General features: G+C 34.8%; 1 protein-coding gene across 1 annotated transcript; it reads left to right on the plus strand.

Annotated features, from left to right (window-relative positions):
* Positions 1 to 15: 15 nt before the first annotated feature.
* LOC127832077 (TBC1 domain family member 25-like) lies at positions 16 to 27,489 on the plus strand. The gene is made up of 5 exons (XM_052357234.1): positions 16 to 234; positions 7,300 to 7,409; positions 10,895 to 11,040; positions 15,539 to 15,688; positions 16,472 to 27,489. The coding sequence occupies exons 1-5, from the start codon at positions 178 to 180 to the stop codon at positions 19,045 to 19,047; spliced, it is 3,039 nt and encodes a 1,012-aa protein (XP_052213194.1). The 5' UTR covers positions 16 to 177; the 3' UTR covers positions 19,048 to 27,489.
* Positions 27,490 to 27,687: the final 198 nt, after the last annotated feature.

Genomic DNA, 27,687 nt, shown 5'->3' on the forward strand with positions numbered 1-27,687 from the left:
GGCGCCAACCTTGTAGCTGTGCCGAGCTATAAACAAACACTAGTTTCGGATTGATTCTGTGTAGTTCCTTGATTCATAATTAATTTGACGTTTAATAATTTGTTTTCAATAAAAATGCCCTTTTTAGTGACGTAGTACGTTATATCGTGGCTTAAAACTGTTTAATATTAATAAAACATGTCTGGATTCTACGGAATTGATTCCAGTCGCGAAGTGATCCGGGTTTCTGTAAAGGTATGTAATGTATAAAGTTCGGATATTCACTATTCGGATATTTGTTTCATTTGTTTGCACTTACGTAAATAATACCATATTTGTATTCATTATTATTATTTTATGAAGAAAACTAAAATTTGGAGTTAAAGTTTATATAAAATTGGATGTTTTGTGACAATAGCTGGCCGCAAATTAATCTTAAAATTCTGTTTATGAAATCCACTTATAGAATTTAGAGTCTAGACTGCAGTTAGTCCAAATTTTTGACGCTCTTAAATATTAAGCTACTTTTTATATGGGTAAATTCTTTGGAACGTCTCATCGGGGAAAAGTCAAAAATTTGTTGGAAACCAGAAAGTTTAAATTTTAATCAATTTGCGTAAAATTGCAAAATAACATTATACTGTACGATCTGTATCAATATTATTTATGTACGGTATAAAAATAAAAGATGTAATTTATTTCAGAACATTTTAATTGTCACTTTGGAAATAAACAGTGTTTAATTTATCCAGAAAAGTATAATAACATCGGTTTACTATGTAACGCTCTGCACCACAACAGACGAACGCAAACTGTATTTTACGCCGTTTAATCGTCCACATTTAAACCAGATACTTTACATTGAGGTTGTGTTATCGAATTATATCTACACAGCGAGCGAATCGAGAGATATTGAAAATTTGAATAGTGGTTGGATTTAAATTGCTCAGGCGTGCAAAATTCAAAGTGTCATTACATAATTTTTACGGAACATTATCGAGAAATGAATTATCTACACAGGTATGTAAATATTATTGCAATCCGTTGATATTAATTGTCTGATATCGGGGCTTGAATGTTGTGCACAAAATCCTTGCGCAACAATATAGACAAAGAAGGAAAACATTCCACCATATTTTGAATGCCAGCCCAGTTGGACGCTCCAAATATTGCCAATATAAAAAGATGCTTAATATTTGAGAGCGTCAACAAGTTGGACTAAGACTGCAGGATTGTTAAAAAATGTATTTGGTAATAAAACTTGTATTATCAGAGTACAGTAGCAGTTTAGTTTGCATTTGAACAGTTAAAATCACCACTGTATTTTACATTCTGCATCTTTCATGTGCAATATAAAGACCTTGTTTGAAGCATATAACGTTTGAACAGAGTTGTTTTAATGTATTATCATCACCATTATCTGAATTAAGTTAAACTTTGTTTCACCATTAAAGTTAACAAAAATATAAGTCAAATAACAATTTTATATCAATGCAGGGCCCTCAATCTATCAGTCCCCCACCTGAACAGTATACTTTTTTCCCCTTTTGGGGGCAAAAATTCCCCCTGATTAAAAAAAAATAAATAAAAAAAATCCTTGCCATAATTCAGGCTCTGAGCAAGTGAACCCATTGACTTTTAAATAAATATATAAGATAATTATTCTGCAGGGCTTTTTATATCCCTATTGAGTGGGAGGCATTAAGCACTGCATTTGGCCATCACAAGCTTTTGATTTGAACTCCTTTTTATGATGTAACTACTGGGTAACTATGTATCTAAGATTATCTTTCAATGTAACTTTCACAGTAATATCATCTTAATGTGAAAATAATCATGAAAAAGGAATTTGTTCGGGCTGATTTTAGAGCTGTTATTGGGTTGTATTCCTAATTGCAAGTACAAATTCAATGTATCTGTATTTGCAAATACTGTCAAAAAATAATGGTTTGACTTTTTGATGTTTAGAAAAAGAGAAGATACCGGTATTAAAGTTAAAAAAATTAAAAGTTTTGAAGTTGATGTATCCATTCAACTAATTTGTTCATGTTTGGATGATCTGTTTTATGTTAGTTTTATCATCAAGAATTCAAAATTGTTATATCAAACAGTAATACTTTTTCCCCAATTTAACGTATATGGATGCTAAAAGAACCAGTTTCACTGGTGTGGTCATATTCCAAAAATGGTGAGAAAAAGCCCCCGATGTATCATTTAAGTTAAAGAACATCAGAAGAAGAAACTGGGAGATATGATCTCATGATACATGTAAACCTGTAATGTAATTTGAGTCCTACACGAGTTCACAGTTGTATGCTGTAATTATCACTTCAAGGTCAGAATCAGAGGATGACTAGTGATGTGGTTCAAATGATCTCCTTGTTCTACTTTACTTGACGTGATATCTTCACATTTTGCAGAGCTGTTCATCAGGGCAATCAGGCCATAACAAAAAAATGCAGTGTTTTTGCAACTTTTTGGCACAATCATACCTTCCATTGCGAAACAATAGACATTCCAGGTAAACAGACAAATGTTTGTTTATGCCCCAGGTAGGGTGGCATACATTTGTATATGTAAGTAGTGCTGTCTTTCTGTCTGCCCATCAAATACTTACCTTATTTTGGGTGTGTGAGTCTACCTGCATGACTTACAGATCAAGTTAGAGTTTTTCGAGTCACACTTTAAAGTTGAAGGTCCAATTTGACCACAAGCAGCTTGTTTTTGACATAAGTTGAGTCTTGTGACAAAAGTGGAATGTGGGGGTATCTGTGCCCTATGGAAACAAGTATTGTTTTTATTAAATCTGAATTTGCCAGATTTTTATATTTCAGTGTACATGTAGTTATCATGGTTCTCAATGAAAAGAAGATTTTATAGTTGTATTATATCATTAAGCTGTTTGTGATTTGATTTGCTTTGATGAAAAGACTGAAGATTTCTCTGCTAGCTACCTATGACTACAGTGCAGAGCTATGACCGTTTATCAGTATCCTTTATCCAGTCCACAAATGATAAAACTGTCTCCTGGACTGATAACAACATGTTTTCAGCTTGACATATGTCCTTAACACTGGGACATACATTTTTCCTCTAGTACAGAAGTGAGGGCAAGCATCTTGTTTCACCTTGTCCTTACTTTTGGACTTACATACACGGTTTGCAAACTGGAATCTCCTGGCCTCTGAGATTTTTGCAATTTATAATTGTAATTTTTTTAGATGCATTAACTTCAAAGTAGTAAAGGTCTGGCATTAATCTCATCTCCTACGGTAACATCAGTTGAACCGGTAAACGGCACTTTCCCAATGACGAAAAAAATACAAATTTTCCAATTGCTGTCCTTAAATTCCCAATTAAAGTTTAAAAAAAAATAAAAAAAATATTTTTATTTTTTTATTTTTTTTAAAGCAACATTTAGTTAGTTTCCCTTTGCAGCTCTATAGCTTGAACCTAGGTTTATATAATATTGACAGCTTGAAAACACTTGTTTATCAATTTTAAAGTATTTGGGAGCAAAAAATCAAATACACCAATTTCCCAATTTGAGGTTTTCACGACTCGATTTTTCCCAATTTTGAGGTTTTCACGACTCGATTTTTCCCAATTGGACCGGTACAGGTACTTTTCCCAATTGGACAAGGAAAATCGCTGACACTGTAGTGTATGTTTGCAATCAGCATAAAACCAGAACAGCCTGTATGTAACTCACAGACTGTTCAGGCTTTATGCTGTTTGCTTCTCATCTAAGGGTTTGAAATGAAGCCTTTAAGACTTGAATTTAGTAAGAAAGGTCTTTAATTAAATTTAACTTTCTGAGGGACTACAAATGCGTCAAAATACATATCCGGTACCAGAGTACACTTCAAGTTTTGCTTCAGATAATTGTTAACATGGTTTACTTAGAAAAATCACCGAAATGTTTCTTCATACTATTTCACCCTGAAACTTACAAATTTTGCAGTTTGAAGAATTCTGTGACCCAAACTGGGAGTAAATTATTTCCAAACTTCCTTAAATGTGAGACTTGCTTTCATGCTTGTTATATTAGTTGCTTTGGTATTATCAAATCTTTGCAGTTAAGATTGATGGTGGTTTTTAGTGTTCACTTCTGGACATTTATAATTGTAACATTGGCAAATTTTCATATCTACTCTGTAACAGTCATAGTAGATAGAGTTGTTTTTGTGGTTAACTATTAAACATACAATAATTTAATGATTTGCTTTCTGTGACCTCTCTATCTAACCAATCTTACCTGTATTTATCCTGGGTAATAATTTGTGAGCACTTATTTTTGCTTTATCTTACAAATTGACGTATGTTCATATGTTTGTATGTACTTACACTAGGACAAACATTTTTGTATGTACGTAAGCCAGGCCAGTAATTATTTTTTACTTTGGCCCAGATTTTGGATGTTCAACATTGCTGCATAAGAAAACTGCCCTATCTTGTTCTTAAAAGTCATGGTAGATAGTGTAGATAGTGTAGTGCCTTTTGAAGTGTAATCTCTTTTTGTAGTAAAAACAAGGCGAGTAAACAAAATAAAGAGTGAATTTTACCCTTTGGATCAGACATCTTTGAATGCCTGCTACTAACTTTGAGGATTTTTTTTCATTTATAGGTCTTTGTGATGATTACAGTGTTGTTTTTGTAGGTCACATTCGTCAAAAGTATATATTTGTTCCATATGACTGCCTAAAATTCCCTTTTTCTTTGGTAAATAAAATGCAACATTTAGTTAATTTTCCTATGCAGCTCTATCATTCTTTGGTTTGAACTTAAGTAGCTATTATATTGAAAACACTTCTATATTTTAAACTATTCCTTTCCCAATTTTAGTTAAAAGGACGCAATTTTTCCCAATCATAAGGGCTCAAGCCCCATTCCCAAATTGGTGAAAAAACACTGGATTAGATTAGATTTTGATGTAAATCACAACCTGTGATGATAGTCCTGGCAAGCTGTTAAAAATTTGCATGTTGATAGAGTAACATGTTTTGTAAAGCCTTGGAACATTAGGATGATGACCGTTCATGTAAATGTCAAACATTTCTGTTGCTACGATACATTAAACTGTCTGTTAATTGATCATTTTTATAATAATTGAGCTGAGGCATTCAGTGTTACCTAATGTCACTGGATGTGTGCTTGCATCGAAACAATTAAATATCGAACTTGTGTCCTGTGAAAATGCAAAAATATGTTCTTCAAATTACAAAGTTGAAACTGCTGCACGTACAGACTTTAGTAGCTGTCCTACTATCTGCCTTTGCAATTAACCCATTTATGCCTAGTGGACTCTCCTATCCTTCTAAATTGGATCAGTTTATTTCTAAAATTAGGGATGTCTAGTATATTTATTTCTATATTTAGAATATTTCTTACAGAAATTCCTTTCAGCAAACAGCGCAAACCCTGATGAGATGCCGCATCGTCTCATCTGGGTCTACGCTGTTTGCCAAGGCCTTCTTTCTAGACGCTAGACATAAATGGGTTAAAGAGCATGGTAAAGCAAATTCAAATGTAAGGGTTTTGATGTCGGGATTTGCAAATTTATGGTATGTTATAAAGTAAAGTTATATATTTTGCTGATATTTCAGAGCTGCAGTGGCGATATAACATGTGGCACCAAGGACTAACTAGTATCCTATATGTTCTCTGTATTTCAGAGATAAGATGGAAAGATGCAGCCAGGGCACCAGAAGTATTTTATTGACCCAATATATAAGAAAAAGAGATTTTAATTTCAAAAATATTTATACCTTTCTTGTGTATTCCAGTCCAGAGGGGCAGCTGTGGTGGGCACAGAGTGGCCCTGATATTTTGCTCTAGATCTGTTCCTATATCCTCTATGAATGTTTCTATATTTCAGAAATATGAGGGCAAGATGCAGCCCTGCTATTTTGCTCTAGATCTGTCCCTATATCCTCTATGAATGTTTCTATATTTCAGAAATATTAGGGCAAGATGCAGCCCTGCTATTTTGCTCTAGATCTTGTCCGTAAGTCCTCTATGAATGTTTCTATATTTCAGAAATATGAGGGCAATATACAGCCCTGCTATTTTGCTCTGGATCTGTCTTATATCCTCTATGAATGTTTCTATATTTCAGAAATATGAGGGCAAGATGCAGACCTGCTATGTTGCTCTAGATCCTGTCCCTATGTCCTCTATGAATGTTTCTATATTTCAGAAATATGAGAGCAAGATGCAGCCCTGCTATTTTGCTCTAGATCTGTCCCTATATCCTCTATGAATGTTTCTATATTTCAGAAATATGAGGGCAAGATGCAGCCCTGCTATTTTGCTCTAGATCCTGTCCCTATGTCCTCCATGAATGTTTCTATATTTCAGAAATATGAGAGCAAGATGCAGCCCTGCTATTTTGCTCTAGATCTGTCCATATGTCCTCCATGAATGTCTCTATATTTCAGAAATATGAGAGCAAGATACAGCCCTGATATTTTGCTCTAGATCTGTCCCTATGTCCTCTATGAATGTTTCTATATTTCAGAAATATGAGGGCAAGATGCAGCCCTGCTATTTTGCTCGAGATCTGTCCCTATATCCTCTATGAATGTTTCTATATTTCAGAAATATGAGAGCAAGATGCAGCCCTGCTATTTTGCTCTAGATCTGTCCCTATGTCCTCTTTGGATGTTTCTATATTTCAGAAATATGAGAGCAAGATGCAGCCCTGCTTTTTTGCTCTAGATCTGTCCCTATGTCCTCTATGAATGTTTCTATATTTCAGAAATATGAGAGCAAGATGCAGCCCTGCTATTTTGCTTTAGATCTGTCCCTATATCCTCTATGAATGTCTCTATATTTCAGAAATATGAGAGCAAGATGCAGCCTTGCTATTTTGCTCTAGATCTGTCCCTATATCCTCTATGAATGTTTCTATATTTCAGAAATATGAGAGCAAGATGCAGCCTTGCTATTTTGCTCTAGATCTGTCCCTATATCCTCTATGAATGTTTCTATATTTCAGAAATATGAGGGCAAGATGCAGCCCTGCTTTTTTGCTCTAGATCTGTCCCTATATCCTCTATGAATGTTTCTATATTTCAGAAATATGAGAGCAAGATGCAGCCCTGCTATTTTGCTCTAGATCTGTCCCTTTATCCTCTATGAATGTTTCTATATTTCAGAAATATGAGAGCAAGATGCAGCCCTGCTATTTTGCTCTAGATCTGTCCCTTTATCCTCTATGAATGTTTCTATATTTCAGAAATATGAGAGCAAGATGCAGCCCTGCTATTTTGCTCTATATCTGTCCCTATATCCTCTATGAATGTCTCTATATTTCAGAAATATGAGGGCAAGATGCAGCCTGAACAGAAGAAGTTCTCCATTGACCCCCAGATCACGTCCTTCGAGATGCTACAGAACCTGCTGGCCAAGGCCTTTGACATCAAGAAGTAAACAGCATTCAGTTATTATAATTAGAGACTTAAGTTCAGTTGTCTCCCTTGGCATATAAAGACCAAGGCAGACCAAAGTTGTACATTTGTCCTAACTATGTGGAGTTTACTAGTTTAAAGCTATTTATTTTTGCATGATTATATGAAAAGTCTTAAGTATATGGAGTAACACTTGAGTCTATTAATTGGGTAGAACCAGTACTTGTTGGCTTGAGGGAGGATCTTGAGTGCTCCCGGTGTGGGGATCAAACCTGAGACCTACAGATTGGAAGTGGATAATACTGATCTCTAGGCCACCATATCAAGTATGCCAACATGACCTCGAAGCTTTCTTTTGTAGGAAGTTTTCCTCTTTAGTAAATTGTTACCTTCCATATTCAATTTACGTACAAATGCTCCCATTTTGGAGACAGAAAAGGTCCCAAATATCTGAAACAATACTTTTTACGATCACAAAACCTTTCATTTTACCTCCCCGTAAAATCAGGTCATGTTACAGAATCACCAAAAAAGCTGTTGTACAGTTCACATATACATGTTAATAAAAAAGTACAAATTTTTTACGATACTGCGAAGCAGCTCGTCTAAGTTATCATACCATGAAAAAATTCTTCACAATGGCGACCTATGTAAAAGACCGAGCCGGTCCGATTGAGATAGCTCAATTTTTCTAATCGGCATACCTCACTGATTATCATTGATAAAGGTAAAGGAAGCTCAGCTATAAATAGGACAGCATATTCTGGGAAAGAGATTTAATAATAGTTTGAAAACGTTAATTTTAAATCAGTTACATTCAATCCATTATATGTTTATAGATCAAGGAAACAACTATGCATTTTCTGTATTGTATTTGACATTTGTTGTGATTCTGTAAATAAATTGCGAATGCAAACGTGTATACTGTGAAACCATTATTAATCGCCAGGCATTAATTTTCATAAATTTCGTCAGTCGACCGATCGGCGAATTTAAGATCCTAACGAACAATCATGCTCTATGTTTGAACAAATACAAACACCAAGTTGAACAATACTTGAAAACTTTACCGTACACATGAGGCATTAAATTCCAACATAATCCATGCACACATTCACTGCTGTTTCGTAATCAAGATTAATCCGGTTTTGACACAAAGGGATGTAGATTACACAAGGTACTTAACTGACACGTGACACTTCTTTAAAACGCGTGTGCATTACAGCTGTATCGAATGCGTTGACTTCGTTTATGTAGAATGGTAATGAAATAGCGCTAATTGTTTATAACTGTATTACCCATTAGGTGCATTGTGTTTTTCAGGGGTGTTGCATATTAGCCATCACGCAGCGAATGCCGATGAAAGACACTAAACCAAATGAAAAGATGACGATGTGTGATCAACATGCGTATTTATCACAAATTAATAAAGAATATTTTAATTGCTGTTTGTTGTTTGATTGTTTGCGTTTAACCACACTTATTACTATTTTATATGTATCAATTTATTTATTTTTGAATTATTGACATTATTGATTTATATACCGGTAGTTTACTTTTTAAGAACAAACACACACATAGAGTTTCTAATTTTAATGTTGATATTAGAATAAAAAAGCATTTTATTTGAAAAAAAACACTTAACAAACTGGAACCTCTTTCGTATAACACAAACAGTTTTAAAACGGTATTGACAGCATTTTAATAAAACTCATACCAACTAGAACACATACCCAATTGGCAATTGGCTTCGTTGTTACAAACACTCGTTAACGGTTATTCGATCCCACTTGTCCGCTAATCATAACAATGAACGTGTTAATGGCATACATTAAGAGGGTCCATTACTGTCCCTTGATAACAAAAGACTAGTTAATTGGCATGTGACAAACAGGCCCCACCTCCTGCAGTGATTCTCAAGTGTGTTCCCGCATTCGTACCACGATTTTTCGCAACTGCGATTGATCGCGAATATGTATTACACACAAATCGGATATTGACGGACGCATTTTTTTAAAATTCAAAATCATAAATCGGCGAATTTAAGTGCTGACGAAATCGTCATTTTTATAAAAATGACGAAATTTTGTGCTGTCGAAAATAAATGGTTTCACAGTAATTAACGTTTAACGCGATCATGAGTGTAAAGAAAACGAATTATTTCGAACCTGCCATGTTTGTCAACGTTATAGCGAGTATGGCATATAAACAGCATAATAGCCGTAAGACATCTATGAAACTCGCTATTTAGTGCTTTCTCATTTTGCATATTTAATAAACTTTTAAAACAGAAATTACAGAGCAACATCAGTGCACATACTATGTTTGATAGTTCATTTGTTTGTTAAATATTGTTTGCTGTTTTAAACAAATTAGGTCATATCGCGAAGATTTAGTTAACCTTACCATGTGTTCATTGGCGAACTCACGTATTCAAGTGCTCTTACGACTATGTGCTCATACCTACTTTCTGGAATCATCATGAAATTATTGCCGTAATAAACCAACAAACATGCCTTAGCTTATTCAATTAGAGAAAAACAATAATCAAAAGAGAAAAATTATGTGAAATCACGTCCGTACACATGACATCATTAACTTAGGAAAGGAAACAACGAAATATAAAGTTTGGTATGATATACATGTGAAATTAAAAAGCATGATGTAATTAAAGAGCATGTCAAGTTTTGAATATATCTGCTGAAACGTAATGTTATAACCCACAAATGTTTTACTGTAACAGAACGTTTTTTTAAGATAAGTGGTACAGAAATTACGCGTCGAATATCTTTTTAAAGGTATTTCTTGTTATATTTGATTGAGAATGTAACCCGCCTCCCAGTATTGCTGAATGGGTCAAATTCCCCACGGTAACTACTTCCCCATACCCCCAAATTTGTTTTTGGAAGCAACATTTTTCGTACCCATTTTTTTTTTCGTACCCAAATTTTTTTTCGTACCCAAATTTTGTTTCGTACCAAATTTTGTTTTCTTACCCAATTTTTTTGTCGTTACGAATTTTTGTTTTCGTACCCAATTTTTTGGTTTTGGCATTATTTGTGTACCCAAAATTTTCGTACCCATTTTTTTTCGTACCCAAAATTTTCGTACCCACATACACAATTGTTGTGATGTAGAAAAACTTAAATTGATGCTTTTATATCCATCCTCTTTAAAAGCATCGTCACACCAGTACTGTGGGTACTTTGATTAAAAGTGATGCTTATTTTCTCCATTTTATTGCGCCCATTCCCAGCATAGTGAAGACCCAACACTGTTATTGGCTATTGAAGTTACTTAACTTAAAGGTCGCAGTGGTGTAGTTGATATGGTGTCCGCCTAGCAACCAGAAGGTCACAGATTCAATCCCCACTGTGAGAGCGTTTTTTAAGACATTAAGTACTGTTTCTACTCAGGAAACCGACTTGAGAGAGTTTAAAATAACCCTAAGACTTTCGTTGCAATTGAACTTAAATAAATATGTATAAAATGCAACATTGCAGTGACTTCACCATAAGCTACCTGTCCCAGGACGGTTCCCAGGACGTGTATCTCAGCATGCTGTCAGACTGGGACATGGATGCCGCCTTTCAGAACGCCTCCGACCCTTGCCTCAAACTGAAAGTGGACCTGAAACCCTTCGATGAAGGTATGCTACCATGATTGCTAAGTTAGTGTTGTAGACTTCTCTATGAAGTTTTGGACTTATATTATAATTGACATAAGCAGTGAGACAAATCAAGCCAAAAGTTTCTGATACTGAAACTAGGAGTACACATGTATATATGTTGATTCTATGATAAATTATCATGCTTTTCGTAAATGAATAAGGTTGTAAACAATTCTTACTGTATGTTTATTTTTAGCTCCACTTGCCAGAAGCCAGCGGGGCTTATGTCATGGTCCTGTGTCCATCGTGCGTGCGTGCGTCCGGGCGTGCGTGTGTTAACTTTTTCTTTAAACATCTTCTCCTAAACTACAAGTCCAATTCTGATAAAACTTCTCAAAAATGTTCCTGGGTTGAACCTCTTTAAAATTTGTTCACATTATGCCCCTGGGGTCAAATTTAACCCTGCCCCGGGGGTCAATAAATTGAACATATGCTTACATAAAGCCTATTTTGTGCAAACTTAAACAATCTTCTTGTCCATAACCGTAGGGCCTAGGGCTACCAAATTCGGTATGTAGTGACATCTCATAGTTCTCTACTTAGTTTGTTTAAATTATGCCCTGGGGTCAAATTTGACCCTGCCCCGGGTGTCTCAAAAATGAACATACGCTTAAATAAGGCCTATTTTGTGCAAACTTTAAAAATCTTCCTGTCCATAACCGTATGGCATAGGGCTACCAAATTTGGTATGTAGTGACATCTAATAGTTCTCTACCAAGTTTGTTCAAATTAAGCCCCTGGGATCAAATTTGACCATTCCCCAGGGGTCACAAAATTGAACATATGCTTACATTGGGCCTATTTTGTGCAAACTTTAAAAAAACTTTCTGTCCATGGACTCCATAACCATTGGGCCTATTTCTACCAAATTTGGTGTGTGTTAAAATCTTAAAGTTCTCTACCAAGTTTTTTCAAATTATGCGCTTGGGGTCAAATTTGACCCTGCCCCGGGGGTCACAAAAATGAACATATGCTTAAATAAGGCCTATTTTGTGCAAACTTTAAAAATCTTCTTGTTCATAATTATAGAGCCTAGAGCTACTAAATTTGGTATGTAGTGACATCTAATAGTCCTCTACCAAATTTGTTCAAATTATTCCCCTGGGCTCAAATTTGACTCTGCCCCGGGGGTCACAAAACTGAACATATGCTTATATAAAGCCTCTTTTGTGCAAACTTTAAATATCTTTCTATCCATAACCATTGGGCCTAGGGCTACCAAATTTTGTATGTAGTGACATCTTATAGTTCTCTACCAAGTTTGTTCAAATTATGCCCCTGGGGCCAAATTTATCCCTTGAAGGCTCCCATTAAAAAGTTGTTCAAGAAAATTTGATTCGTCAAGAAACAAAAAGTAAGGAGAATCCAACTTAAAAAAGATGTATTTATTAAAAGTATGTTCTACTGATGCCGTGAACAATCCCCTTGTTTATAACATGACTGCCGCTAAGTCTATTACTAGCAACCTATCAGAGAATAGATCAGATACCTTATTTCAATATATGGCAATCCTATTATTTTTCAAAAACAAACATGACAGGTAACCAATGTCACATGGAAAAAGTAAAGGAAAGTAAGGTCAAGCTAATTGCTAGTCATGATATCTCTTTAAACCTCACGCCATATGCAAGCAGTGTTGCCATGATAACAACATCTTGGTGAATTATAATTCAATTTTTTGTCTCATAAACATTTACTTTGTTTAACAAACAACCTCTACAAAGTTATCATTCCTACTGCCTTTCGGCACCTCATGAACCTGAAAAACTCGTAACTTTATGTTTCCTCAGGCAAATATCTTCTTTGTACAATAAACAATTTCTTCACCACGTTAACAATCCTGCTACACTCACTAATGCCTCAAGAATGAAGTAAAGTTCAGGTGATCTACGTCATTAGGTATTTTGCATATGTCATGAACTATATAAGTAACAGAAACTTTGAAACCTACAAACACTTATTGGAATTTTGGAAAAAAAATTCATGATTGAATGAAGGAACTTTCATTAATCTTGTAGAACATGCGTAAATTTGATCTTCAGCATATAAAAATATGGGAAAGAGAAAGAACGACAATATCTTTTGGAGAGATCAATGTACCTACGTTATAAGCAAAGGACCTGTGCGACAATCCCGGCCTGTTTAGTCTGTTTAGTTAATACCGTAGTAACCTTTTCTATATATAAAAATGCTCACCCTTCCAACTTTAAGCGCCCAGTGGGACAAGGGATAGAAAGAGAAAGTCACATGCTTGAGTATATTTCAAACCATGTGCATTGCAGGCTTTTTTCGCATAAAAAAACAGTGGAGCAATACAGGGCCATCATGGCCCTCTTGTTTAATATGTCATAGTTTTGTTAGAATATTCATTTGAAACTTACTTGTGTTGTAGTGGTTTGAAAATCACTGTATAAATGAGTTCACCATGGAGTAATTTATATGGTGTATGCATAACGACCAGGATGTCACAGGTTTGATCCCCACTCTGAGAGCGTTCTTTAGATTATCATTTCCCCCATAGACACCAAGTACTGGTTCTAGTCCCAGGAAACGGACTCAAAAGCGTTTCAAATAAGCCTTTGGCTTTCTATGCAATCAAGCTAAAATAAATAGGTTTAAACTAAATAAAATCATTTATATGAAAAAGTATTTTATTTCACTTTTTCCTGCAAAGTGATACCCTGTGTTTTAATCCAGTTTGAAGGGAAATTATATAACTTGTAAGCATTAAACAGACTTTTTGGATGAATATATTAAATTACTTTTACAATTAATATATGACTTTTCATACTGAAATTGAGCTAAATTGATGAAAGTGTATCGCAATACTGTTAATAACAGTATTTGGATACACTTTCATCAATTTAATAATACAAGAGTTTACAAAAATCCATAACAGTACAATTAAAAGAAAATACACCTTAAGGAAACAATGCTAGCGCATAATTTATGCTAATATAGTTCATAAGTATTAGGTCATTGTCTAAAGTTATAAATGTGGCAAGAATATTTTAAAATTAGGGCTTTATTAAGCAGCTCTATTCACAGGAAAGTCTGAGCCAGTGTTCTCACCCAAATGTTAATGTACATGTTAGCATCTGCAGAATGCTGTGGTTAAATGCTACGTCTCCATTTCACTGTTTCTTCTACAGGTATTCAATTAAAACTTCAAACACATATTCATGGGCATTGTGTTAGACCATTTACAAAGTTTCATTTACCTTACTAAAAATGTCATCAGAATTATTCCCCTTTTTGTAGTTAGAAAATTCGTAAGGTACACATGAAACATCTCCTTATCACTGGTTCTATTACACATGTTCAATTGAAAATTCACACATGCTTTCAAGGTCATTTTGTGAGGTAACTGACAAAATTCCATAACACTGAACAGCAATTTTCCAGAATCGTTTTTCTTTTTTTACTTAGAAAGTTCTGGTTTACATTTGTGTTCAACTACCCCATATCTCTGTATCTACAACATATATTGAAATAATACGTTAATTATGTGTTTAGGCTCTCTATAAACATGCACTGTCGAAGATCTATTACTGTGACCAGCTTTTTAGCAGGATTACAAACCTTTCTGTTTGTATAAATATCTGGTTAAGATTTGAATGCACGATGAAATGAAGAAGGTTTGCTTGCAACAAGGACATATCTCTGTAACTACAACAAGGACATATCTCTGTAACTACAACAAGGACATATCTCTGTAACTACAACAAGGACATATCTCTGTAACTACAAGGACATATCTCTGTAACTACAACAAGGACATATCTATGTAACTACAACAAGGACATATCTCTGTAACTACAACAAGGACATATCTCTGTAACTACAACAAAGACATATCTCTGTAACTACAACAAGGACATATCTCTGTAACTACAACAAGGACATATCTCTGTAACTACAACAAGGACATATCTCTGTAACTACAACAAGGACATATCTCTGTAACTACAACAAGGACATATCTCTGTAACTACAACAAGGACATATCTCTGTAACTACAACAAGGACATATCTCTGTAACTACAACAAGGACATATCTCTGTAACTACAACAAGGACATATCTCTGTAACTACAACAAGGACATATCTCTGTAACTTCAACAAGGACATATCTCTGTAACTACTACAGATATTCAATTGAAACTGTACACATCTTTTGGAGGTCATCATGCAAGGTCCCAAACCAAGCCCATAATTCTTATCTGTAAGTAAGCAGAATTATGCCCCTTTTTTGTCCTGAAAATTCAGGTAAATGATGGCATGTATCAACTCATTTCTCTAACTGACATGGGTTGCATTTGACATTTAACTGTTGTCATTGAACGGTAGTTAGTGAACACCAGCCATAGCATCTTCACATTGATAATCTCTTATATAATGTAATATATATGCCAGTTATATAATGCCAGTTGACCCAGTCCTCAATTAAAATTCATGATGCATTACTGTGTTTCAGCCTTAGAAGACTGGGACATCATAGCTCCAGTAGAGATTCCACAATACAGACTGGGCTTTCTCAATAAGGGGACATTACTCGGCAACATCACTGGGCACATTGCTTCAGGTGTAGAGAAAACTAGGTCACAGATGCAGAAGGTGATGGCAGGTGAGTAAACCCTAGGCCCAGATTTCATACTGCAAAGCTTTTTTATTTAATTAATATTGGTATTTTAAAGATGGTGCGAAGATTAATGAACACAAATAGTAAAAAATCTCAATTTAAGTTAAAATTGAACATTTAATATGAAATTTTCTGAATGTTTTTTTCTCACAAACAACTAAATAAAAGATTGTTTTAATATTTTATTTTTCAACATCTTTATGTTTGTACATGGAATAACAGAAACGTAAGGAATTATAGGAAAAGGTTTTCCCTGAAGAATTTTGTGAACAACTTGTAGTTGGTCCATAAGACTCTTTGGCTACTGTCAAAATTAATGTTTGTAACATTTAAGATTTGATTTTAAAAGTGGCATAGAAAATATTGGGATAAGCATGCCATCCTTATGCTCACCTATACACTCCATATTTGTTCAGTAATGAAGTCCCAATACTCACCTATACACTCCATATTTGTTCAGGAATGAAGTCCCAATACTCACCTATACACTCCATATGTGTTCAGGCATCAAGTCCCAATACTCACGAATACACTCCATATTTGTTCAGGCATCAAGTCCTTATACTCACATATACTCTCCATATTTGTTCAGGCATCAAGTCCCAATACTCACGTATGCTCTTCATATTTGTTCAGGCATGAAGTCCCAATACTCGTGTATACTCTCCATATTTGTTCAGGCATGAAGTCCCAATACTCATGTATACTCTCAATATTTGTTCAGGCATCAAGTCCCAATACTCACGTATACTCTCCATATTTGTTCAGGAATGAAGTCCCAGGAGGAGCAACTGATCAAGCCCATCAAGCCTCCGATGTCTGATCTAGAATTCCGTAACTACATGGACTCAGATGGTCATATGATTAAACCGGAAGAATTCCGTCTCAGCATTTACCAGGGTGGCGTTGAAAATGTCCTGCGTCGAGTCGTGTGGCGCCACCTTTTGAACATTTTCCCGAGCACTCTGTCAGGACGTGAACGATTTACCTACATGAAGAGGAAAGAGGGCGAGTATTTTGAGCTGAGAGACCACTGGCAAAAATTGATCCGGGCGGGACAGGTTTCTGAAGATATAAGACACGTGGCTTCACTAGTCAAGAAGGACGTTCTGAGAACGGATCGGGCACATAAGTATTACGCAGGAGGGGATGAAAGTAAAAACCTCCAAGCTTTGTATAATTTGCTTGTGACCTATGCTCTGACACACCCAGAAATCTCTTATTGCCAGGGAATGAGCGATATTGCGTCACCGCTTCTTGTAGTCCAGAAGGAAGAAGCACAAGCTTATCTCTGCTTTTGTGGTCTAATGAAACGTCTAAGATCTAATTTCATGTATGACGGAGAGGCTATCACAACCAAGCTCCAACACTTGTCCTTACTTGTGCAGTTTTACGACCCTGTATTTCATTCATACCTGAGATCGCACGGGGCCGAAGACCTCTTCTTCTGTTATCGATGGCTGCTGTTGGAAATGAAACGTGAATTTCCGTTTGAGGAGGCTCTGTACATGCTGGAAGTCATGTGGAGCACTCTACCAGCAGACCCGCCTGAACACGAGCTGCCTTTGAAGGATCCAAACTACTGCCCTTCGCTGTTGGTGTCTGTTTCGCCAAATTCTCCATCATTCAGTGTGAAAACTCAGTATTCCCGATTGCTTGCCAAAAGACGGTTGTCGTCGTCACTGGGAAAAGATGGTTCAAATATGTCGGCATTAAGGTCACCAAAGTCTCCAAAATCAACTGAACTTGTTATGCAAAATGGTTTGGATCATACACTACAGACTGTTGGAGAAATGGAAGAGAGTTCAAAAGACAAGTCATGTGAAACACTGCCTCAACCTGCAACAATATTAAATGCCTCCTCTCAAAAAGAGAATGAAGTCAGTGATACAGAAAGTGTTCCCAATATCACATCAGATGCCATAAACGAGACGTGTTCATTGACAGAAGAAAATAGTTCTTCAAAAGAAACTAGTCCTACTTCTGAAGAGAAAACATCAAAGCAAAGTAGTTCCAATTGTGACACAAGTAGTTCCAGTGAAACTTCGTGTGATTTCCACAGCACTGTCGTATCGGTTAGCTCTTCAGTGGTTAATTTGTCTGAAGAAATTATAAGCACAAGCAATTCTTCGTTTATGTCTGCTTCACATTCCAGGGAGAGATTTCCAAGTCTTATCGTGTCAAGTTGCGACAGCAGAAACGCTATCCTGGACTTTGAAACAGAGATCATATCTTCATCAGAAGGTAATACTTTAGTTGAACATGCAAACGATTTTGATTCCATTATTGAAACATGCGAAGCAGTAAACTACAGAGGAGAGCACAGACGGAGATCTGTATCTGACAACCAGCTTCTTAATGGTGATATGAATGAGGATCAGGCTCAGTTTCATTTATCTCTTGAAGAGACTGAATCAGAGTCCCTGAAAGCTTCTGCAAACATGCCCCAGATTAAGGGGTCGTTTTTCAGCGGGATGCGCCGTTTGTTGTTGTCACCAAAACGACGGCCCGGTATTGGGCAATCAGTGCTGGTCACGCAAAATGGCAACAAAATGAACGGCAATAATGTCAATATAATGACGCGGAGTGACATGACAGGTTTAAAATCTGTAAGAAGTAAACATGATCATGACACAGAACATACCTTGTTTGAGGTGAATAAGACAATGAGAGGACAAAGTGCCAATTCTGACAGTGGTAATTGTTCATTGGCATCGTCCATTAACTCTCTGCACATTAACTCCAACAAGGCACCAAGTGCTGTAAAAAGTGGTGGGAAAGTTGGGATGGCTGCTTTGCATACAACCAACATGCCAATTGATATTTTATCTGAAGAGGAACAGAAATTCTTCGATGCTAAGCATGCAGAAGCCATGGTAGAAGTGCAAAAACTTGAAAACTTGGAAAGTGAAACTAAATGTCTGAACGAAAAACAGCCATCATTCTGTGAAAATCATTTTGCAATTGCGAACAATGTCTCACCTGTTAGGACAGACGCAATTGATGATTATTCTACGCAGGATGTGATAAGTGATTGCATGGAGGTGATTGACTCAGAAAGCCAGTCCATCTCGCGATTTAAACAACTCCCTTCCCCGGAAGTGTTTGGCTACGGAAACCCATTCCTAATGTTCATCTGTCTCACTCTGCTTGAGCAACACCGGGATGCGATCATTGGTGCGGGAATGGAATATGACGAGTTGGCGATGTTTTTTGACAAACGCGTACGAAAGCATGACGTTCACAAGGTGCTCCATCACACACGCGATCGTTATAACGAGTATCTACATATGCAGCAGAAGATTAGGATGGAGAAAGAAGACTTGCCGGGATTTAGTGTGTAGCTTTTAGAGCATGAGCCGGGTTCAGGGAAAACTGGGCTTTATGCATCTGTGTAAAGTGTCATCACAGATTAGCCTGTGCAGTCCGCACATGCTAATCAGTGATGACACTTTCTGCTCGTATAGAATTTTTCATATAAGGATTCTCTGCTAACCAAAAATCCAGTTTGGATGGAAAGTGTTTTCCCTGATTAGCTTGTGCTTAAAGCCCAGACTTCCCAAAACAAGACTCATAGTTGAAGGGACGTGTTCAAAGAGTTTTGTTATTTTTGAAAAATGCCATAATTCTTTTTAGTATAAATGAAGAACAAATACATATTTAAGAATTTGTCCTAGTCTATAAATAACACCTTCCTAAATGTATTATTGCCATAATAAAACATGAGTCTATAACTTCTTTACCATTGAGGCTTATGTTTATGGAAGTAAATTGTTCATGCTATGTTAAGAAATACAAATTTGTCCAAAGTAAAATGATTAAATATAATTATTTTACCAATTTCAAATAATGATTTTTTGTTCAAATCCAAATTATTTCTTTGTAACTAGTTTTTAGCTCGGCTGTTTTAGGAGAAAACCCGAGGTATTGTCATAGCCAGCTCGTAGTGTTGTGTCCGTCGTCGTGTCCACCGTCCGCGTCATGCTAAAACCTTAACATTTTGTTAAGGTTTTGAACTTTGGCTCTAAAATCGAAGTGCTTCAATCTACAACTTTGAAACTTCATATGTAGCTGCACCTTGATTAGTTCTACATGCCACACCCATTTTTTGGGTCACTAGGTCAAAGGTCAAGGTCACTGTGACCTCTTAAAAAAAAAAAAAATCTGACAAGCTTTCATCTATTCAAAACTGCACCTGCAGCCGAGCGTGGCACCCGTTATGCGGTGCTCTTGTTTTTGCTTGCTTTTATCAAATTTTATTTTATATTGGCTATCAACAATACAAATTTTGAAAAGTATTTTAAAGTGTCAATCGTTGAACAATTTTCTTTGATTAATTGAAGAATGGGTGATAAGTTTGTGTTTTTTCAAGTCTTTTTTTAGCTCATCTATTTAAAAAAAAAAAAATTATGAGCTATTGTCATCACCTTGGCGTCGGCGTTGGCGTCCGGTTAAGTTTTGCATTCAAACTTGGTACACTTACTTACTATCATGAGGGGACTGGGCAGGCAAAGTTAGATAACTCTGGCGTGCATTTTGACAGAATTATGTGCCCTTTTTATACTTAGAAAATTGAAAATTTTGGTTAAGTTTTGTGTTTAGGTCCATTTTATTCCTTAAGTATCAAAGCTATTGCTTTCATACTTGCAACACTTACTAACTATCATAAGGGGACTGTGCAGGCAAAGTTATGTAAATCTGACTGGCATTTTGACAGAATTATGTGCCCTTTTTATACTTAGAAAATTGAAAATTTGGTTAAGTTTTGTGTTTAGGTCCACTTTATTCCTACAGTATCAAAGCTATTGCTTTCATACTTGCAACACTTATCAACTATCATAAGGGGACTGTGCAGGCAAAGTTATGTAACTCTGACTGGCATTTGGACGGAATAATGGGTCCTTTATACTTAGAAAATTGAAAATTTGGTTAAGTTTTGTGTTTTGGTCCACTTTACCCCTAAAGTATCATAGATATTGCTTTCATACTTTGAACACTCGCAAACTATCATAAGGGGACAGTAAAAGGACAAGTTGCATAACTCTGGTTGTCATTTTTACGGAATTATGGCCCTTTTTTGACTTAGTAACTTTGAATATATGGTTAAATTTTGTGTTTCGATCCACTTTACTTCTAAAGTATCAAGGCTTTTGCTTTCAAACTTCCAATACTTTCATGCTATCATGAGGTTACTGTACCTGGCAAGTTGAATTTTACCTTGACCTTTGAATGACCTTGACTCTCAAGGTAAAGTTATTAAATTTTGCTAAAATTGCCATAACTTCTTTATTTATGATTAGATTTGATTGATACTTTGACAAAACTACTCTTACCTGACATACCACAATAGACTCCACCCAAACCATCCCCCGTGCCCTTTAAGATCATCTCACAAATGACCACCACACCCTCACACTATTATACCCCCCCCCCACCCCACCCCCCAAATTGTTTTTTTTTGGAACGGTTAAAAAACACAGATATTTATTTTTATTATTTTATTTTTGAAATTCCGTCCAACCATCGCACCCAAGAATCCCCTCCCCCCCACCCCACCCCCCCTCCAATTTTATTTTTTTATTTTTTATTTTTTTTTAAGATCATCTCACAAATGACCACCACACCCTCACACTATTATACCCCCCCCACCCCCCAAATAATTTTTTTAAAACGGTTAAAAAACACAAATATTTATTTTTATTATTTTATTTTTGAAATACCGTCCAACCATTGCACCCAAGAATCCCCCCCCCCCCTCCCCCCTGAAATTTTTTTTGCATTTTTTCTTACGCATTTTTTGGAAGATAATGTAATAAATGTCCACACCCCCACACTATACACCCCTCGTCACTCCACCTCTCCCTCCTTTGTGATTTAAATTGAGAGTCCCTTAATAGATGAGCGGTCTGCACCCGCAAGGCGGTGCTCTTGTTTTTCTTAAAATCATTATATATTACTGAATTCCTGATGAAATAGCTCCATACTTTGTAAGAGATTCTATGTGCTGGGATATTAAATTTCTTATACATCATATTTTGTATTGTATTACCATAATACCAAACAGTCTTGATATTGTAAGTTTTTTCTCCATACACTACACATAATTTTACTTCTACCTTCAATCAGTTGATTGTGCATTTAAGAAATTATTTGTTCTGACTAAATAAAAAAATAAATAAAAAAAAGTGTGCTAGATTCCAGATTAAAAGAACGGTGTCATTTTTGCATTTACTTTCATTTACATTCCAGTTGTTAATTATGGACCTTAAATTTACATTTAATACTTAATTAATTGTCATCACTCTGATATGGCTTTGTTGTAATTAATTGTTCATATAATATGTGTCTTATATGTACATGATTGAAGTTATTCCAGTATAATGTTGACAATTAAGAAATAGACCGCCTCTCTGACGGTTTTATAACATCTCCATTGTATATGGATGGAAGTTAACGCAATCACACTAAATAGTTAATTTCACTACAGATTTTATGGTTAAACAAAATACACGTATGTGTTCAAATGATTATTAAGATGATTTCTTTTTTATTCAAAATGTAGACTATAACCAACATGTTGATAGATGTCAATTGTCAATAATAAACCTGCTTAACTTATTGCAACTACAATTTTGCTTCTACTGCTTGGCATGTTATGTTCTTCAAAGTATGATGTAATGTGGGTTGAACACCTTGTAAATATATAATATATAGAATACATGTATTAGAGAATCGAAGGAATTGCCTGTGGATCTATACTTTTTATGTCCCCCACTATAGTAGTGGGGGACATATTGTTTTTGCCCTGTCTGTTGGTCTGTCTGTCTGTTGGTCTGTCTGTGCCAACTTTAACATTTTGCAATAACTTTTGCTATATTGAAGATAGCAACTTCTATTTGGCATGCATGTGTATCTCATGAAGCTGCACATTTTGAGTGGTGCAAGGTCAAGGTCATCCTTCAAGGTCAGAGGTCAAATATATATGGCCAAAATCGCTCATTTTATGAATACTTTTGCAATATTGAAGATAGCAACTTGATATTTGGCATGCATGTGTATCTCATGGAGCTGCACATTTTGAGTGGTGAAAGGTCAAGGTCATCCTTTAAGTTCAGAGGTCAAATATATGTGGCCCAAATCGCTTATTTTATAAATACTTTTGCAATATTGAAGATAGCAACTTGATATTTGGCATGCATGTGCATCTCATGGAGCTGCACATTTTGAGTGGTGAAAGGTCAAGGTCAAGGTCATCCTTCAAGGTCAGAGGTCAAATATATGTGGCCCAAATCGCTTATTTTATGAATACTTTTGCACTATTGAATATAGCAACTTGATATTTGGCATGCATGTGTATCTCATGGAGCTGCACATTTTGAGTGGTGAAAGGTCAAGGTCAAGGTCATCCTTCACAAGGTCAGGGTCATCCTTCAAAGTCAAGCGTCATATAGGGGGACATTGTGTTTCACAAACGCATCTTGTTAAAAAATGTTTTTGCTAGTGTCATATTCATGTTGCAAATTGTGCATAGTGCGTATTACTTATACTCGTGTTTTGTGACAAACATCAGCCACTGTAGTGGCATAATGCACAACATATATCCCGTCAAAACATGGTCAATATGTTAATATCCAATCAAAACATAGTTTATATGTTAATATCCTGTCAAAACATGGTCTATATGTTAATATCCCATCAAGACAGTGATATTTTTACAAAGTTTCTACTCTGAGTCATGGGACTCAATAACTTGCAAATCTATGAATCCCAAAATTGGAAGAATGAGTCCAAATATTAAACTACATTATTTTTTGAGAATTTTCAAGGCATGTTTGGGACTCACATAATTCAGAACTTTGCATCCCCAGAGGTTCTAATGGGTTCATGAAGCAGGACTCGCAGGTAAAAAAAATACTGTCAAAACATTGTCTTTATGTTAATATCCCATCAAGACATGGTCTATATGTAAATATCCCATCAAAACATTGTCTATATTATCTCATCAAAACATTGCCTATATGTGAATGTTCCATCATTAAATGTGCATAGTTTAAATAAACCTTCATGTTAATAAATCTTTGCTTTATTTGAGCATTGCTGAAGTTTTCATGAGCTGTAAAATTAAGTCATTTTGTTTATTTTCTTGACCTCTTTTATGTTTGTCTTTTTCTTGTAATAAACATAATAAACAATGTTTTTATCTAAAGCAATGTTTAGGTGTAAGATAACTACATTTATTACATCCTTGCAAACGTTATATACATAAACAGTTAAGGTATATCCCCCTTGAATTATTAGAGTCATTTTCAGTCAATTAGTTAGTTATTTAATTGGTCAGTTTATGTTCCATAAAAAGTTTATGGAATGTGTTTATTACATATTTTAGAAATGATTAATTGAGCCGCGTTGTGAGAAAACTGGGCATAATGCATGTGCGTAAAGTGTCATCCCAGATTAGCCTGTGCAGTCCGCACAGGCTAATCAGGGACGACACTTTCCGCCTAAACTTGATTTTCGGCAAGGAGGGACTTCCTTGAAACTAAAAATACCATAAAAGCGAAAAGTGTTGTCCCTGATCAAAATCCATTACCAAACTTCAATACAGTGATAAAAAAGAAGAAACTTGAAATTTGATTTTGAAATTAAACGTTTTAATGTACCCTGTCTATCACCACTTAATCTTTTCTTCTTTTTTTTTTATTCAATATAAGACATACAATGTATACATGTATATGATCGTATAAACAAAGTGATGCTATGTAGCAGCAATAATGTTCAGACATGTTATACAAGATATGCTGATATATATTTTTTGACTTTTGTGATTTCCTTTTGATTAAAGAAAAACGTTTTTAAAAGAAAAGAAGAAAAGAAAAAAAAACAACAGAATAGTTATGAATAAGGATGAGTTGCATAAAGATGGTAGAGGGTATACTGGACTTGTTTATGAAAGCTTAATGTGTTTCCACTTTTGTTTAAATATATGAAGTGTATCATTGTTTAGGGCTATTTCTTTTTCAATTTGGATCTTCAGTTTTAAATATTTATTAAAACAGTTCATTGTGGGTATTTGTTTTCTGTATTTCATTTTTTTTTATTCAATATAAAACATACAATGTAAATATGTGCATAAGCAAGAACAAAAGTGGTATAATACAACAGTAATAATGTCAAACATATATTATACATGATATGCTAGGATATACTTTTTTTTTTTGCTTTGGTTGCATGTGGTGTATGCTGTTATTTTTTAATGTAATAATCAATCCTATAGATGATTTGCGTAGAGTTAGGTAGAAGAATCTTTGTCAAACATTTGAATAGATGGCATATGTCAACATTTGTTGTTCGGTGCATCATGGTTTACATAGAAATCTATTTACTGGGGACTAATTTTTATTTTCCCTAGCCTATACTGGGGGACATATTGTTTTTGCACTGTCTGTTGGTTTGTTGGTTTGCGTCAAACTTTAACATTTGCCATAACTTTTGCAATATTGAAGATAGCAACTTCATATTTGGCATGCATGTATATCTCATGGAGCTGCACATTTTGAGTGGTGAAAGGTCAAGGTCATCCTTCAAGGTCAAATGTAAAATATATGGGCCAAAATCACTCATTTAATATACACTATAACTTCGTAACAACTTCTCATATGCATATGTAATTCATATAGCTAATCATTTTGAATAGTGAATTGGATGGTGAAAGGTCAAGGTCATCCTTCAAGGTCAAAAGTCAAATATATGGGGGGACATAGTGTTTCACAAACACATCTTGTTTATATTATATTTGCTTGAATCCATGTAGTAACTGGACATATGAAGCTAAAATTAGGCACATCTTTATTAGAAGTATGCTGCCTTATGACAGTGCTGTAATTATTGAACTGTATTTCATAGACTTTTTTTATTACTATTGTATCTTTAGATTGATAATTTACAAAAGTTATCACCTTGCCCTTGAACACAGCATTATAGCTCCAAAGGTCATGAAACGATGAAATGCAGGAAATGGTATTCAGTTCTTTAATATTATATGACTTTATTGAAAACTGTCTTTTGGAAACCACTGTTCGGATTTTGAAATAATTTTATATAAATATTTTGTATTCTTGACCAAAAAATGTAGAAGTATTTTGATTTACATGATTTTTGTTAAGTTTGTGTGATTTTATTTTATTTTGATCTCTAGACATATGCAGTGTGATAAAATATATATGTCATAAAAGTACATATTATATAGTTTGATGATTTAGATCTTTTGATTGTTAGATACAGAGAGTTTAGTTTTGTTTACCTATTCATTAATGATGAATTTGGGCAGTTTAATAGAAGATCATATACATTTGTATTTGGAGAACACTTATACAGATCGAAAAAATATGAAAGATGTGTTCAAACTATGTAAATATTTTGCATGCTGATATATAATTGTCATATGATGACTAAATTTTGCGTGTGTTAAAAAAAATTAACCTGACTTTGGTCAAGCATGAATATATTACAATACATTTACATTCAATATAGTTGTGAAATAATGTAAGCCCTTTGTTTATGCAAGTAAGAGTTGGAAAAAGTATTTAAATTTTGAAAACAGTGATATTATTGTTACATGATGGGTGGTTACATTCGTGTCCGTTAATTTGCTGTAATTGTCTTCTTGAATATAGTTGCATATGAATTCTATAATTCCATGTTGACTTTGAACCATTGATATTATTTAATTATTTCACGTCTTTCACTTTTTTGTTGTGTATCCTGGACTTGTTACTTTTGCCATGTTTTCTGTTGTTGACTTCAACATTGTGCACTTTGTTTGACAATAAAAAAATTACTATGCTCAAAGTAAGTCCCATGTAAAAATATTCATAATTTATTTCATGTATCAATTGATTTTGCTATAACTGCTCTTATATCAATAAATGTTAGATATTGGTTCGTTATTTGATCATATTGTCAATGGCTTTTTGATGTACCAAATTCATTTTCAATATTCCAAAGTTCAGTGTATAAGTAAAGATTTTTGAAGTTATAATAACCATTTTACTGATTTGGTTGTGTTCAAGATTTGCTATTTTATTTAAGTTTTATCAATAATGCTTTAAATGCTTTTATTTAAATAATATACTTTTCCGAATTTTCTTTTTTTCAAAATGACACTATAATGTCAATTTCACGGGTTTAAGTGATACATGTGTATTATGCGATATTCTTGCAATGTTGAACAAAAGTTCTTGTTTGTGCATGTGAAACTGTCTAGGTTTAAAGTAATACTCTTAGCATAGTTTTGTTTTAGTATAACAAAATGAAGTTGAGTGTTTTATCATTTTCATGTAATATTGTTGATATTTGTCACTATTCCAAATTGTCCTCACATGGGGTCGTTGAGGAAGTCTATGACATTTATTTCAGCAATTTTTTATACTGTTAATTTTGATGAAATGGGAAGCTTTGTATTACATGCATAAATGGATGAAAGTGAATTATATCTGTTCACTGGTATTAAGGGTTGCAATTAAAGCCATTAGGATTGTATTTATGATACCCGGTAGTTACAATTAGATAGATTTCATGGGGCTGTAAGAAAGAAAAACAAAGTGGTATATTATACTATTTTATCATTTTGGGATCAACTGCATTTTCCTAGCGTCTATTTTGTTTCAAGATTATAGTATATTGCTATGTTAGCATATAAATGTACATGTAGTTAAAGTGACTTTATTTGTGTTGGGGTCTGTCCTGCATTATTGGTCATATGATGTGCAATAAACATGTGGCATTTCTGTGTGTGTATTTCAGAGTTTATCCCTTAACCAGTTAGATACATATTTTTATGCATTTGTAGTCCCTTAGAGAGTACTGTAACATTTATATTTATACCCCCACAAACGAAGTTTAGGGTGTATATTGGAGTGAGCTTGTCGGTTGGTCGGTCTGACTGTCAGTCCGTATTAAGTGTCCGCTCTCTAATTCAAGTTGTT

This window comes from Dreissena polymorpha, chromosome 5, assembly GCF_020536995.1.
Source record: "Dreissena polymorpha isolate Duluth1 chromosome 5, UMN_Dpol_1.0, whole genome shotgun sequence".
In the NCBI taxonomy this organism is placed as follows: Eukaryota; Metazoa; Mollusca; class Bivalvia; order Myida; family Dreissenidae; genus Dreissena; species Dreissena polymorpha.

What these genes read in the sequence shown, in the direction of transcription:
- LOC127832077 (XM_052357234.1), top strand. Translation starts at nt 178, where the DNA reads ATGTCTGGATTCTACGGAATTGATTCCAGTCGCGAAGTGATCCGGGTT. An exon ending in TGATCCGGGTTTCTGTAAAG is followed by an intron (nt 235 to 7,299) that starts GTATGTAATGTA and finishes TCTATATTTCAG; the next exon opens with AAATATGAGGGCAAGATGCA. An exon ending in CCTGAAACCCTTCGATGAAG is followed by an intron (nt 11,041 to 15,538) that starts GTATGCTACCAT and finishes ACTGTGTTTCAG; the next exon opens with CCTTAGAAGACTGGGACATC.